At 34.5% G+C, this 15,217-nt stretch overlaps 1 protein-coding gene across 3 annotated transcripts in view; it reads right to left on the reverse strand.

The window, feature by feature from the left end:
* Nucleotides 1-6,033, reverse strand: part of LOC120412591 (troponin C, isoallergen Bla g 6.0101) — a 29,290-nt gene extending 23,257 nt beyond the window's left edge. Inside the window, exon 1 of one of the 3 annotated variants that reach the window (XM_039573120.1) lies at nt 5,903-6,033. In XM_039573120.1, coding sequence (XP_039429054.1) covers nt 5,903-5,914 — 12 coding nt within the window. In that variant the 5' untranslated portion in view covers nt 5,915-6,033. Of the gene's footprint in view, nt 1-30; nt 149-297; nt 532-5,902 lie in introns of those variants that run through there. The other 2 variants (XM_039573121.2, XM_039573119.2) reach the window with 2 other exon arrangements.
* Nucleotides 6,034-15,217: the final 9,184 nt, after the last annotated feature.

Below are 15,217 nucleotides of genomic sequence, written 5' to 3' on the forward strand. Positions count from 1 at the left end.
AAAATAGGTTTGTTTAAAGGCAAAACGCACCGGAGCTCGGCCGGCAACCAATCCACTAGTATCAATCAGTAGAAGGAACGCTACAAGCACTCTGGTCAGCACTTCCATGCGATTCGTCTTCAAGAGGAGTAGTAGTAGTAGCAGTAAGAATAGAGAAAAAGGTGTCTTAATATCAAAGCACACTCAATGCACACTAAATAAAAACACTTGGACCCACAAAAAAACCGTGGTCCTTTACCCTTCGATAAGCCTTAGTCACTAGTTCTAGCTAGACAGTAGTAGGTCACACTAACTAACCATTGCTGATGGCGGTGGTGGCGGTCAAGTTCCGAAGAGCAACAAGAAGAAGGTTCTACACACTAGAGTGAACTAAACAGAAGAACACTAGAGATCACGGCACGTTCCCAGACTACAGCTGAACTCGGATTGACCTGTGGGGCCGTTGTGTGGCCTGCGGTAGTTTGTTAACTTGTGATAATTCTTAAGGTGCACGTTCCGACCAGCTAAGAGTGGCGGCGCGACCACCAGGTTCAAGCCAAGGTGTAGAAAGTACTATAAAATTTCGCCAAATTATTTGCGCGCGCCACAAACACACACGCGAGAGGGCACACGTGCGACGTGTCCACTACTCACACACACACACATGCGGGGGGCAGAATATAAATGTTTGAAGGAAAATGTTTAGAACGCTGCACTTTTCGCTGGTTGCACTTTAAGGTGCCACCCCGAGAGGGAGAGAAGTGTGTAAAGTTGATTTTAAGTGTGAGTATGGGTGTGTGTGTCGGATCTCTTACTGCAAGTCCCCCAGCGCAACTACATTTTATAGTTGTTTCAAATATGGGCGATGGACCGCACAGTTGGGACTGTGGAAACGGAAAAATACTAGTATTTGAGCAAATTTGTGATTATATCATTGTGTTGTACACAAAAGCAGTTCATGTTATTAGTAGATATTTATTCACCTTTTATTACCTCTTATTCTATCTCTTGTTTGAGTTCATTTGTAAGTTGATAATTCAAATTGTATCCTCAATATCATTACAGAAACTAAAAGGTAAATTTGAAAATTATGTTTTTAGAAGTTGCTCTTTCTTTAAAGATTGCCCCACCAATAGAACAGAACAATACACTACATGTTTACAAAAAATGGATAAAATGCATTATTATAAAAATTTAGATTTTGCAAAATTGATAGAGTCTGAACTCAATAATCCTAGTAATATTTCCTTTAGAAAAATTACAATTTAAGAGTTTGTAATCCAAGGTGGTGGCCTATATGAGTGATGAAATTTTGGAAAGCTGCTTCAATAGTCGACTAATATGAGGTCACTAGGTCGCTAATTTGATGTTGAAAATTGGCAAAAATTTATATTTTGGAGATCTTTTAAAACCTTCAGAAATTAAATCTGAGGAATACCGACGTCAAAACTGTAACTCTTTTTTTCCGAGGCCCTTATGGTTTCTTAAATTCAACCAGGTTTTTAAAGATTCATGAATTATGAAATCATTTTGCAATACTACTCACTTTTAAAAAAGAAAATATTTCTGCTTATGTGTTAAAGTTTATTAAGCAATGTTATTTTATTTCCTATGGAAATTGCGATTTAAATCAATAAGAAACAAGGCTGTTAAAATGTACAATTAAGGTTCATTCAAATATTACGCAATACATTTCAAAAACATTATTCAAATTTTAAACACCGTTGGGTAACTGAGTTATCAGCACCTTCCCCTTAAATGTTTTTCGGATAATTTGTAGTTAGGCATTTTGAAAATAAAAAAAAATGTGAAAAAAGATGCAAAAAAAGATCAAGAATATTTTTCTATGTTTTGAAGCCTCAAGTTATCTGCGGTTACAATTTTCTAATAATAATAGCCTAAAAAAATAGAAATTGTTAAGAAATGCAAAAAAGAAACGTTTTAAAATGTATTCTTAATACCAAACAAATTCCCCCTTTTTCTCGAGCTTGGGAGTTTAGGTGCTAAAGAATATTATCGATTGTACATGATTCTCACGAGAAATGTATATTTTCTGAAAAAACTTTTTTTCATTTCCTATCTTTGGAAAAAAATAAAAAGAGGGAGAGGCTTAGAAATTAAAATCAATTTTATGTTGACCTGACTAAGAAAAATAAATGCCAAGGAAAATATTCGTTTCTCAACCAATTCAAAAACTCAGACTGAAGGCAAAACCTAATCAGAAAAATTACACATGATCAGCATATTGCGGATTCAAGGATACTTGAAAGAGATCAGATAATTAATCAAATAATATAACAACAAAATCTACAATAGCTCATGTTGAAAATCATATTGCCCGAAGTTATTGCGTAACCAATATTATATGAAAAATAATTTCAACTTTTTGTGACATTATTATGTATTCCCTATCGCTATTTCTAAAAATATTTTTTTAGTCATACAATATGTTGTGGAGCAACTATGTTAAAGGACTTTTTCAAACTTGATACATTAGCAAAGCTTATTATTTTTGATAATTCAATATATCAGTTTCAATAATGATTGCAATAAATAAAAAATATTTTTTAAAAATACCAAAATCATAAATTATGTCAATGCTGCACTGAAAAAAAATTAATACAAAAAAAAATATTTCTTTGTTTTCATTCCATTTATAATTCCATATCTATTACAAAATATGCTCAGATAAAAATAAGCCTGGGCAAAAATGTTGATCTTATAAATTTTGTTTACTAATACAGTCCAGATTTGATTATCCAAAGGCTCGGAAAAAATTCACTTCGGATAATCGAATGACCAAAAATAAAAATTTTCGAGGACTTATTTATGATTGTCGAGCTTAAGTATGACCCCTAAACTATGCTGAAGTTATTTAGAATTTTAAAATCCAAAATGGCTGCCAAAATGGTGGAGAAAAAATATTTAAAAATTGCATTTTGTTATTTAATCAGCAATCAACTGTTCAAATCCGACTAAAATGGGGTCGCAGATAACGAATTTTATGTTAAAAACATTAAGATGAAAAAAATATTTAAATAGTAGTTTATGCAACAAGTTGCAAAAGAGGATTTTTTCAGCACGAGTCGTACATTTATCCAACGAGGTTCACGAGTCGTACATTTATCCATACAAAATTTTTTGCAATTTCGAAAAACACCCATTGAGTTAAATTTTAAGTCGAATTTTCATGTATTTTGTCAATAAATCGTTTAAATCAAAAAAATGTTGAAAAGTGTTACTTTTCGAAACAAGTGCTGAAAAGTTCAACTTTTCAGCACCCATTTCAGTGCTGAAAAGTAGAACTTTTCAGCATTTATTTTGAAAAGTGTTGCTATTCGATTCTGTTATTTTTGGTACAGAAAAGTAGGCTATTTCGTCGTTCAAGAATGACAGGAAAAGTAAGTAGTTTCACGACGGAATTGCAAAAAGTTATTTTTTGATATTTTATTATCCGAAGTCCCATACAAACCTTCGAATAATCGAACTTTGGATAATCAAGGCTTCAGATTGTTTTCAAATGATTATACTTCTATTTTCATTAATATTTTGAATCTATCTATGCTATCTGATTTTTCATACTTATTATGAAAGGGGGAAGACATAAACTTTGAAAAATATTTGCAACGACCTTAACTTAATTGTTATCAAATAAGTTCTAAAATTATTCTTTTATTTTATTTTGAACAAAAAATTAAAAAGTTTTCTTTTAATCAATGATTTTTATATCATGAAATTATAAGTTAAACATTTAAAATACTTATTCGTTTTTTATTGGTCCAATCATCAATCGCAGCTGAATTCTATATTGTATTTTCAAATACTCGTATCTGCATAGGAAACCCATGACTCATAGGTTGACAATGACAAGTATTTATCATAACTATAACATGAGTTATAAACTTCTCACTCCATTGCAACGTCAAGGAGAAATCGATGTGGCAAATGAAAAGTTTGAATTAAAATTAGTTTTCCATAGTCATTTCTTGTAAAAAAATCAATTACTCATCCAAATCTGTAATAATATACCGTGGCCGTGAGGTTACAGGTTTCGCCTCGTAAGCGGAAGGTGGTAGGTTCGATTCCTGTCTGGCTCGGCAAAGTCAGATCCCTTCAAAGAGTTATTCTACTCACTGGGAATACTGACCGGTAGGGGATGGGTTTCGACTAGCGGCGTGCTGGATTACCAATCCAGAGGTCGTGAGTTTGATTCTCGTACCGGGATGATGAAGTTTTTGAATGGCTTGGATAGCACACGAGGCAAATTCCGAAAAAAAATTGCGACGTTGCAACGCCGCAATATGTCAGGTGATAAATATATTCTATGAATCAATTTTAAAATATTGGATCTAAAACTGCATTTTGATGTTGTTAACACTTGCAGCTTTCAGGGGGACCATGCCATCTGTACTTCGGCTAATTTCTTACCGTATTGGATGATTCTTATTGCATTTGCATCAGAAGAATATCAAGATTAATCTCCAACAAGGTTCAAAATATGTGCAGATTCCAGCGATTTTCTTAGAATTTAAATAGTTTGACGATCAAAAATTTATGTGTTTCATTGTTACTTATGGGCTCAAAAGAGAGGGAAACAAGGAGACAGCTTGGTATTTTGACACATCTTGAAAATGACAAAAAAAAACCTGAAGAAATATAAGTTCTGGTGCTAATGCCAGGCTACAAAAAAAAGTATTTTTTCTTTACAATTAAAAAAAATGAAGTCCAGAAAAAATAAAGCAGTCACATCATAATTCAACATCTAACGGAAATGATGATATTTTCATAAGATGAACGCTCATTAGGGTGCCCAGAATATGGGACTTTTTCTCAAAACCTCACTCCACAAGCTGAATATTGTTCTTTGAGCTATTTTAGAACTCTGGGCTAAATATGAGCAAAATCGGTCAACATTTACCCATTGATACTCAAAGGTGAAGTTTGTATGGGAAAAAATAAAAAAAAAAATTTATGAAAAACTTGACTTTCTTATGGTTTGGTCTGCACGGTGCGCTACTTCCTTCCAAATATTCTTAAAAGTGATATTATTATTGAAAATTTAATGCTCTACAACTTTGTACAACAGACCAAAGCTGTAAAACTTGATCCTGAAAAGTTATTAGCGATTTAAAAATGTCATTTTTGTATGAAAAGCTTTTTTTCACCAACTTTATGCTCGGGTATCAATGGGTTAATCTCAACCAATTTCGCTCAAAATTAACACAAAAAACCGTTTTCCGCTTGTGGAGCAGGGGGTCATTTTTTCTAGGCACCCTTACGCTTATACATAGAATTTAATAAAATTTCTATTGCAATAAATCGAAAATTCTGCAGTTGTGACCAGCGCAATTTATTTTTTTATCACTTTTATTTAACAAAAAACATTCCTAGCATTGAAATTATAACAATTTATTTATCATAATTTCCTATCTAATCCAATACCTTGAATCACAACTTTTGAGTCAATCAAATTCCACTTATTTTAACCACTTTTGCTCACAAAAATGTCCCCATATCCACAATCACCGACGTCACGACACAGCCCCATCGGTTTGGCCGTACGGCCCCCCGTCCAACGTGTTTTCGTCACCAGACAGCGCCTCACAAATTTATGTGCAAATGCTCTTTTTCCTCCCCCCAAGTGCACCTTTCCCCCACCTAGGTGCTATCCCCAAAAAAACCTGGCGCCAAATTCGCTGCGCTCATTGAAGGCGGCAGGTGTTTCGAAAATCACTTCGTTTGCCAAGAATTGGCCATTTTACTACGTCGGAACATCCGCTGCTCAGGTGCACACAGAAAGAGAAGGGGGAGGTTGGGAATGTTTTCGAAAAAGACGCCACCACCAGCCATCGAACAATCACGCGCGAAAATTCACAAAAACTAGTCACTAGGTTAATCCCCGGTACGGCGGCCAGGTACTTACAATGGTGGTCATTCTGAAGCAGGTTCTAAAGTACGCGAATTAGGCAAAGATCACGCGCGGCGCGAACGGAGCAACGACGGATTTTCCGGAACAGACGTGGATCACGCGGTCAACACTTACACGGAATGGTGCGCTTCGCTGCCGATCGAGTATAGTTATATATAAGCCGGGCTTTTCCGACCCACCTCCAACCCACCAAATCCAACTCAAAATTTTCCACCCCGCGCAGGAGATTCGCTTTTGTTTCAAGACGCTGCCCACCTACACCCACCTTTTTCCCCCCTTCCCAAACTCTCGAACCGTTTGAGAAAACCCTCGGAAAATTGTTCTTCCCCCAACTCCCCTTTTTCCCGCCCAAAAAAAAAACTCAACTTGAAGAACATATCATCACTCCCCCACACATCAGCAGCAACAACGTCGTCGTCGTCGTCGCAGGTCGTTTGAGTGAAATTATTCGGTAATTTATACAGAGTTTAATGAAAATTTATTTTAAACTTTTCCCCCCGCGCACACAAATGAGCTCACGCACACATAAACCCAGTCACGTTTCAAACGAACGCACCAGAACACACACACTCACACGCGTAGACACACGTCGTTCATATTATGAGAGGAAGATGGAAAATGGATGGGCCCTCTGGCTTGACCCCGTCAAAGTAAACCAGCCGGACCAATTACGAGTGAGTGGAAAAAAAGGAAAGAGAGAGATGGAGAGAGAAAAGAAAACTTCTAGCGGGAAAAACGCTGGCAGAAGTGTGGAAAACAAAAGAAAATGCCGTTGGGAAGCGGAGTGTAAAGAGGATGCATAAATAAAAAAAAATATAAATAATAATTCAGGAATACATGAGAAACATTTTGAATTTGAATTTGAATAATTGTTTTGCTAAATATTAATTGTTTAAGAATGGTTCCATAAGTGAGGTGAATTTTTTCTTATTTGTCTAGATTAGAAATAATCTGAAGAAATGTTGTATTTAAAATATTTTTTGATTAACTCAATAAGGCCTTTTGAGAGGCTGGCCTAAAAGTTGTATTGTAATAGATGAATTATTTAAAAAAAATATATATATTTTTATTTGAAAGAAACAGGAACATTTAAAATTTTGACAATTGAAATCGGACAGATGGGGAAAAGGGCCCAAAAATTGATCAAGTATAAAGGAATTTTTAAGAAGACTCAATGAAAATTTTAGGATATTTGGTTAAAATTTTCATAGAACGTCGTTAAACTATTTGATCATCAGTTTCTTAAAGGTTTTAACCAAAATTCTGGAACAAATTTCATTTAAGATTTTTATTCCTAAATATACTCTATACAGCATAACGTTTATGATGCTGTCATGAATTAATTAAATATCAATGAATACATGGAAATGTGAAAATATTGAAATATTTCTGTACTTTTACATCTTTATTCTGATCTTTATTTGTTTAAAAATACATTTATATGTCATATGTCCAATCTATAAATAACATATTGTAGGGGTATTGTATATAAAACCAATATTTCTGCAATATATAATTAATGGATTGAACAACTTTTTCTATGAAAATTACATTTTTTATCAAGACTTATTTTTATTTTTTATTAGGCCGATGAAAATATTCAAAAAAGTTTTTGTCACTCGGTCCTGGCCGAGGTCAAGAGTAGAGGGCAAAAAAAAAGAAATAACAAGCCATAGTCTAAATTTTAATGGAAAAAGAGTTTTATAATTTAATTTTTGCAATTCCGTCGTGAAACTACTTGAACGACGAAATAGCCTACTTTTCTGTACCAAAAATAACAGAATCGAATAGCAACACTTTTTAAAATAAATGCTGAAAAGTTCTACTTTTCAGCACTGAAATGGGTGCTGAAAAGTTGAACTTTTCAGCACTTGTTTCGAAAAGTAACACTTTTCCACATTTTCTGATTTAAACGATTTATTGACATAATACATGAAAATTTGACTTAAAATTTCACTCAGTGGGTGTTTTTCGGAAATGCAAAAAATGTTGTATGGAACTCGTTGCAAAACTTGATTTTTTCAGCACTTTTCGTATTTATCCAACTCGGTGAACCTCGTTGGATAAATGTACGACTCGTGCTGAAAAAATCCTCTTTTTGCAAACTTGTTGCATAAACTACTATTACACTAGTTCAGTTGTTTTGCAATCAAAAATCAAAATCAAAAAAATGTTTTGCAATCAAAAGTTTTCAAAAATGGAAAATTTAACGAATACAAAAATTTTAGCAAAAGAAACAAACTTTTTGCGGTACTGTATATCGAAAATTTTCTGAAAATTTAAAAGATTTTTGAATAAACCCAAACATGCTAATAATGAAACTAAACGCAGTGGAATAAATTTTAAATTGATTTCAGCTTATTGCACTTGCAATTCCATTAATTTTTTTTTTGCGGGGGGGTAACGACAACTTTTAAAAATATTTGTCCCAGCTTTATTCATTAATAACTTTTTTGTACCCCGATTTAAAATTTATGAAAGGAGAAAAAAAAACTGGCTTAAAGTTAGCATTGGCCCAAATAAAATGATTTTGAATTAAATGTTGTGTTTTGAGAATATGCTTTGAAGTGGCTCCTCTGAATTAAATTTTCGACAACCCCTGGAACCAGTTTTCACCTAGTATTAAAATCAATGTATCAACATTAATGTTTGGTCATAATTATTCAAAAATGCCTGAAATTGATGTAAACAGGTGATTTTTTTTAACGAAATAAGGAAAGAATGACTAACTTTACAAAATACAATTTAGCTTTTAAAAAGTGTCGAAAATATAACAAATTTCTTCATTTTGAAAAATAAATATCGCTGCAATATTTTGTTTTCAAACTTCAAAAAAAAAAATTAAAATCAGGGAGCAAAATTATGTCAAAAGACCAAAGAAGGTTAAATTAATAAGAAGTTAAGTTAAGTTAAGTTATTATATCAGGATTTTTTTATTGGAACTGACCAAAGCAATTTTATAAAATCTCTATCTCTATCATTCTTTCTTAAAATAACAATTATATGAATCATATTGGCAACACTACTTTAAAAATTTGTTTTATTTTAAAAGGTTCCCGAATCCCGATAGCTTATAGGACCCGTAGCTTATAGGACTTTTAAAAATCTTTTGAATTATTATTTTTTCTAACTTCATCACATCAGAGGTTGGGTGCCCCTGATGTAAAACAAGTGTAACCCTACTCAGACCAAATCCCTCTGAGCAATTTCAGCTCAAATCGGGAATTTTTCGGGTACATTTCATCCTAGGCCTATATAAGCCATTTATGTGTCTATGTTGCCAATTGTACTAGGAAATAACATTTGATAAAGGCGTAAGTTATTTAAATATTTTAGATTTTTTTTATTTAAAAATTCCTGTATCTCAAAGCCGTTGCATCCTATCAAAAAGTGGTCAATGACATACTTGTAGGAAATTGAACAGGCTTTCTGAAAAAAATACACTGAAATAAAAATACACGCCGAACTTAAGACGGGCTTATCAAAAATATGGGAAAAAAATATAAAAAAAGTTATCGATTTTTTTCATTATTTTGGGCCAAATATTTGTTTTGCCTTCCTCACTGAGGTAAGGCTATAATCCTGCTCGAAAAATGAACTTTTTATTAAAAGCTCAAAGACCCACCTTCATGTATACATATCGACTCAGAATCGAAAACTGAACAAATGTCTGTGTGTGTATGTGTGTATGTATGTGTGTGTGTATGTATGTATGTGACCAAAATTCTCACTGAGTTTTCTCAGCACTGGCTGAACCGATTTTGATCGAACCAGTTGCATTCGACTTGGTTTATGGTCCCATACATCGCTATTGTATTGTTTGAAGTTTCGATAAATAGTTCAAAAGTTATGTATAAAAATGTGTTTTCACATATATCCGGATCTCATTTATATGCATGTAAACGATGTTCGGATCCATCATCCAACCCATCGTTGGTTAGGTATTCGAAAAACCTTTCCAACGAGTCCACAACATTGAAGATCTGGCAACCCTGTCTCGAGTTATGACCACTTAAGTGATATTTATGTACTTTTTTGAAGCCGGATCTCACTTAAATGCATGTAAACGATGTCCGGATTCATCATCCGACCCATCGTTGGTTAGGTTATTAAAAGACCTTTCCAACGAGTCCGCATCATTGAAAATCTGGCAACCCTGTCAAGAGTTATGACCACTTAAGCTATATCTGTGTACTTATTTTTCTGGATCTAAAAAAAATAGCTGAAATATGTGTCCAAACCACTCATATTACTCATTGTTGGTAAAAAGTGAGGAAGGCATCAACCACATAGGTGGATTAAGTTAGTTTTGTCTTTTCAATTTAAGAGTACTAAAGTGAAATCTCATGCATTAAAAGTTTGCAGAAGACTAGATTTCTAAATTAAAAATATTCCATTCAAATTGTCCTTCCAACAAACCGTTCCACATCATCGAACTCATGAGTAGTCCCGCGTCTCGACTCTTTCGAGCATCATCAACGCGTTGAGACGAGGCCAAGGGCCAGCCGGAGTTTTCCCGGCTTTTCTTTTGTTATTTGCTTTGTGTATGAGTTTATATGTGTGTAAACGTAACGTCTGTTGCAAAAGCAAAAAAAGATCCACGCACATATCGCACGACTTCAGAATTCCGACCGGCCACTCCCTGCGGGACCATTCGCATTACACTCTCTCGGGGCCAAAACCAGCTATAGAAAGCGAACTGATTTTTCCTGCTGATTTCGCCGTCAGCTTTGGCGGGCGTATGTTTCCTCTCAAGTTGAAGATTAACCAGCCATACCGCAATGAGATCTGCCTGATGTACCCCCGAGGATGAGTTGGTCTTTCTTTTTGCGAACATTGGTTTTAACCTTTAAAAATAGCATTGACATTGGCTTACCTTTTTGGCGAAATTTTCATGTTCCTTGGGAACCGACGCTCTGGCGTCATTTTGGTACGTACCACAACAGATTCTTCTTTTCAAGCAGACATTATAATTGCTTACAACGAATGATGCCAGAGGCATAACCGCATTTACCGCACCACAACAGAGGTTCATACGAGTAACATGGATTTTGAGATTGTCATCAACGTCTGTGTTAGATTGTCATTGTTTTGAGATATTTAATACAATATCGCTTATCATAATTGTACCATCCAACTAAAGCAACATGTTTGACTTGAAAGGATCATTTTTTCCACAGCTAACTTTTTCCATGATTCAGCAAAAACCGCAATTCCTATTCATTCATCGTTTGATACGTGAGTATTATTTGCAGATTATTTTGACGTGAAAGTTATACGCAAAACCAACAAAACACAGTTGAAAGGTGACCGACAGGTCCAACAACAGGTGAGAGCTGAAGCAAAATATTGTCCACCCGGTTTGGAGTGATGGATTGTTGGCGATTTTTGGCCCGCCTGTTGATAAACAGAGACATTTTTTTGTTCTCTGACCAGCAGAGGTTGGGGTAGGTTTGGATTGGCACACAATAACTGGGTGGCCTTTTTGGTTTATTTCAAAATTCAGGTCAATGTTATTTAATATTTGCGATAAAAACTGGTTTAGGAAATTCAACGAATAATTTTGGACAACATAGAAATGCTTTATTTTCCAAACTTTCGTAAGTAGCAGAACTAATCAAATCGGCAAGTTCGCACAAATCGCCACACCAATAACGGTTTCAAGTTACACTTGACACACTAAGCGCCTTACTTTCTGGTCCATCGCGGGTCTTCGACACGTTCCTGAGGTAGCAACTGAGATTGCATAACCCTGCAAAATTAGCCAGTTACCGTTGGTCTCGGATGGTAACCTGAAGAATAATTGTCACACCGCTTGTCACTCTCAACTTGACATACACAACCAGGCATAGAGGTGGATATTTTGTTTCAACGAGCCCCCGTGTCGCCAAAAGGGAGGCTGCTTCTCAGGTTCGGTCCTTGTTTGGTTGGAGATAATTTGCGGCCACTTGTAGGTACCTACGTTAATTATTTGCAGATAGTTTGCACTGCAAAGAGAGCTTCAGTTTAATGGTGGGTAATGAACTCTTGAGTACGTATAACAGCGAATGAGTTTTTTTTTTTTTTTTTTTTTTTTTTTTTTTTTTTTTTTTTTTTTTTTTTTTTAATTTATATTTATTCAAATTTCTTTTCCATGTACATTCATTCAGTTAAAATATTATTGAGTGTCCAATCACAAACGATGACTTTTCACCTCAATTTTAAATACTAGCAACTTTCATTTATTCATGAAATATTGTAGCTTTCGCTATTCAGTGATTTCAAATGTAGGAGGTCCTACATGTACAAAAGGGAAAAGGGATACCTTAAAACTAACTTATAAACTATATAAAGAGCGGATCAATGCAGCTGAAGACTGCAATGATTTTTGTCGAAATGCATCAATTATCTTATTGGACATAACATCCAAAGTGTCAACTTCGGCTAATTGATGAAGTTCACTGGTGCTGAACCAGGGAGGAAGTTTCAGAATCATTTTCAGAATTTTGTTCTGAATCCTCTGAAGTTTTTTCTTCCTGGTTAAGCAACAGCTTGTCCAGATCGGCACAGCATAAAGCATGGCAGGTCTGAAAATTTGTTTATAAATTAACAGTTTATTCTTGAGACAAAGTCTAGAATTCCTGTTTATAAGTGGATACAAACATTTTATATATTTGTTACATTTAACCTGGATACTTTCAATGTGATCCTTGTAAGTAAGGTTTTTGTCAAAACCAAGTCCAAGATATTTCACTTGATCCTCCCACTTTAAATTTACCTCATTCATCTTTATAATGTGATGACTTTTTGGTTTAAGAAAATCAGCCCTTGGTTTGTGAGGGAAAATAATAAGTTGAGTTTTTGCAGCATTTGGAGTAATTTTCCATTCTTTCAAATAAGAATTGAAAATATCCAAGCTTTTTTGCAATCTTCTTGTGATGACACGAAGGCTTCTACCTTTGGCGGAGATGCTTGTGTCATCAGCAAAAAGTGATTTCTGACATCCTGGGGGCAAATCAGGCAAGTCAGAAGTAAAAATATTGTATAAAATTGGACCCAAAATGCTTCCTTGAGGGACGCCAGCACGTACAGGTAGTTGATCAGATTTGCTATTCTGATAACATACCTGCAGAGTACGATCCGTCAAATAATTTTGAATAATTTTCACGATATAAATCGGAAAATTAAACCTTTTCAATTTCGCAATCAAACCTTTATGCCAAACACTGTCAAATGCTTTTTCTATGTCTAGAAGAGCAGCGCCAGTAGAATAGCCCTCAGATTTGTTGCTTCGAATTAAATTTGAAACTCTCAACAACTGATGAGTAGTTGAATGCCCAAGGCGAAATCCAAACTGCTCATCAGCGAAAATTGAATTTTCATTAATGTGCGTCATCATTCTATTAAGAATTATTCTTTCGAATAATTTACTAATAGATGAAAGCAAACTAATGGGCCGATAGCTTGAGGCTTCAGCAGGATTTTTATCCGGTTTCAAAATCGGAATTACTTTGGCATTTTTCCAACTACTGGGAAAATATGCCAAATCAAAACATTTGTTGAAAATTTTGACCAAGCAACTTAAAGTTGCTTCTGGTAATTTTTTAATTAAAATGTAAAAAATGCCATCCTCACCAGGGGCTTTCATATTTTTAAATTTTTTGATAATAGATTTAATTTCATTCAGATCCGTATTAAAAACTTCATCTGATGAAAATTCTTGTTCAACAATATTCTGAAATTCTATTGAAATTTGATTTTCAATAGGACTCAAAACATTCAAGTTGAAATTATGAGCACTCTCAAACTGCTGAGCAAGTTTTTGAGCTTTTTCCCCATTAGTTAATAGAATATTATCACCATCTTTTAAAGAAGGGATGGGTTTTTGAGGTTTCTTAAGAACCTTTGAAAGTTTCCAAAAAGGTTTGGAATAAGGTTTAATTTGTTCGACATCTCTTGCGAACTTTTCATTTCGCAGGAGAGTGAATCTGTGGTCAATAACCTTTTGCAAATCTTTTTGAATTCGCTTCATTGCAGGATCACGAGAACGTTGATACTGTCTTCGGCGAACATTTTTCAGACGAATCAAAAGCTGAAGATCGTCATCAATAATGGGAGAATCAAATTTGACTTGGACTTTTGGAATAGCAATATTCCTAGCATCCAAAATTGCATTAGTTAAAGATTCCAAGGCTGAATCAATATCAGCTTTGGTTTCTAAAACAAAATCATGATTTAAATTATTCTCAATATGATGCTGATACCTGTCCCAATTAGCTTTGTGGTAATTAAACACAGAACTATTGGGTCTGGTAACTGCTTCATGAGAAAGTGAAAAAGTTACTGGAAGATGATCAGAATCAAAATCAGCATGAGTCACTAAAGGACCACAATACTGACTTTGATTTGTCAACACCAAATCAATTGTTGATGGATTTCTAACAGAAGAAAAGCAAGTTGGCCCATTCGGAAATAAAACCGAATAAAGACCAGAAGTGCAATCTCTGAACAGAATTTTACCATTGGAATTTACTTTTGAATTATTCCAAGATTGGTGTTTGGCATTAAAATCACCGATGATCAAAAATCGAGATCTATGCCGAGTAAGTTTATTCAAATCCCCTTTGAAATAATTTTTATTTTCCCCAGTGCATTGGAATGGCAAATATGCAGCTGCAATCATAATTTTCCCAAAAGAAGTTTCAAGTTCAATGCCCAAACTTTCAATAACTTTTAACTTAAAGTCACGTAACGTGCTACAAGTCATACTACGGTGGATAACTATTGCAACTCCACCGCCATTTCGATTCATTCGGTTATTAGTTATAACTTTATAATCTGGATCACTTTTCAAATAAGTGCCAGTTTTTAAAAATGTTTCGGTTATAACAGCAACATGCACGTTATGAACTCGTAAAAAGTTGAAAAATTCATTTTCTTTCGCTTTTAAAGAGCGAGCATTAAAATTCATAATATTGATGGAATTACTTAGATCCATGATTAAACTTCAGGGTAAGAACAACATCATTCGCAAATTTTAATCCAATCTGGATTGCTTCCATCATGGATGTAGCATTACTCATTGTTTGAATCAAACCAAACAGTGAGTTTTGCAAAAAAGTCATTTTTTCAAACGTAACATCGCCGAGATCAGAAGATCCCAAAGCGTTGCCAGCAGAAAAATTTTCAAATGAGATTTGAGGTACCTGCCCAATTTCAGAAAGATTGGTAGAGGATTTAAAATTCGTGGATGAACCCGAAACGACGTTAGCATAAGAAATGCCATTGTTGTTACCTAACTTTCCCACGGTAGGGGTATTTCTAGCATTG

This window comes from Culex pipiens, chromosome 3 (assembly GCF_016801865.2).
Source record: "Culex pipiens pallens isolate TS chromosome 3, TS_CPP_V2, whole genome shotgun sequence".
Lineage (NCBI taxonomy): Eukaryota > Metazoa > Arthropoda > Insecta > Diptera > Culicidae > Culex > Culex pipiens.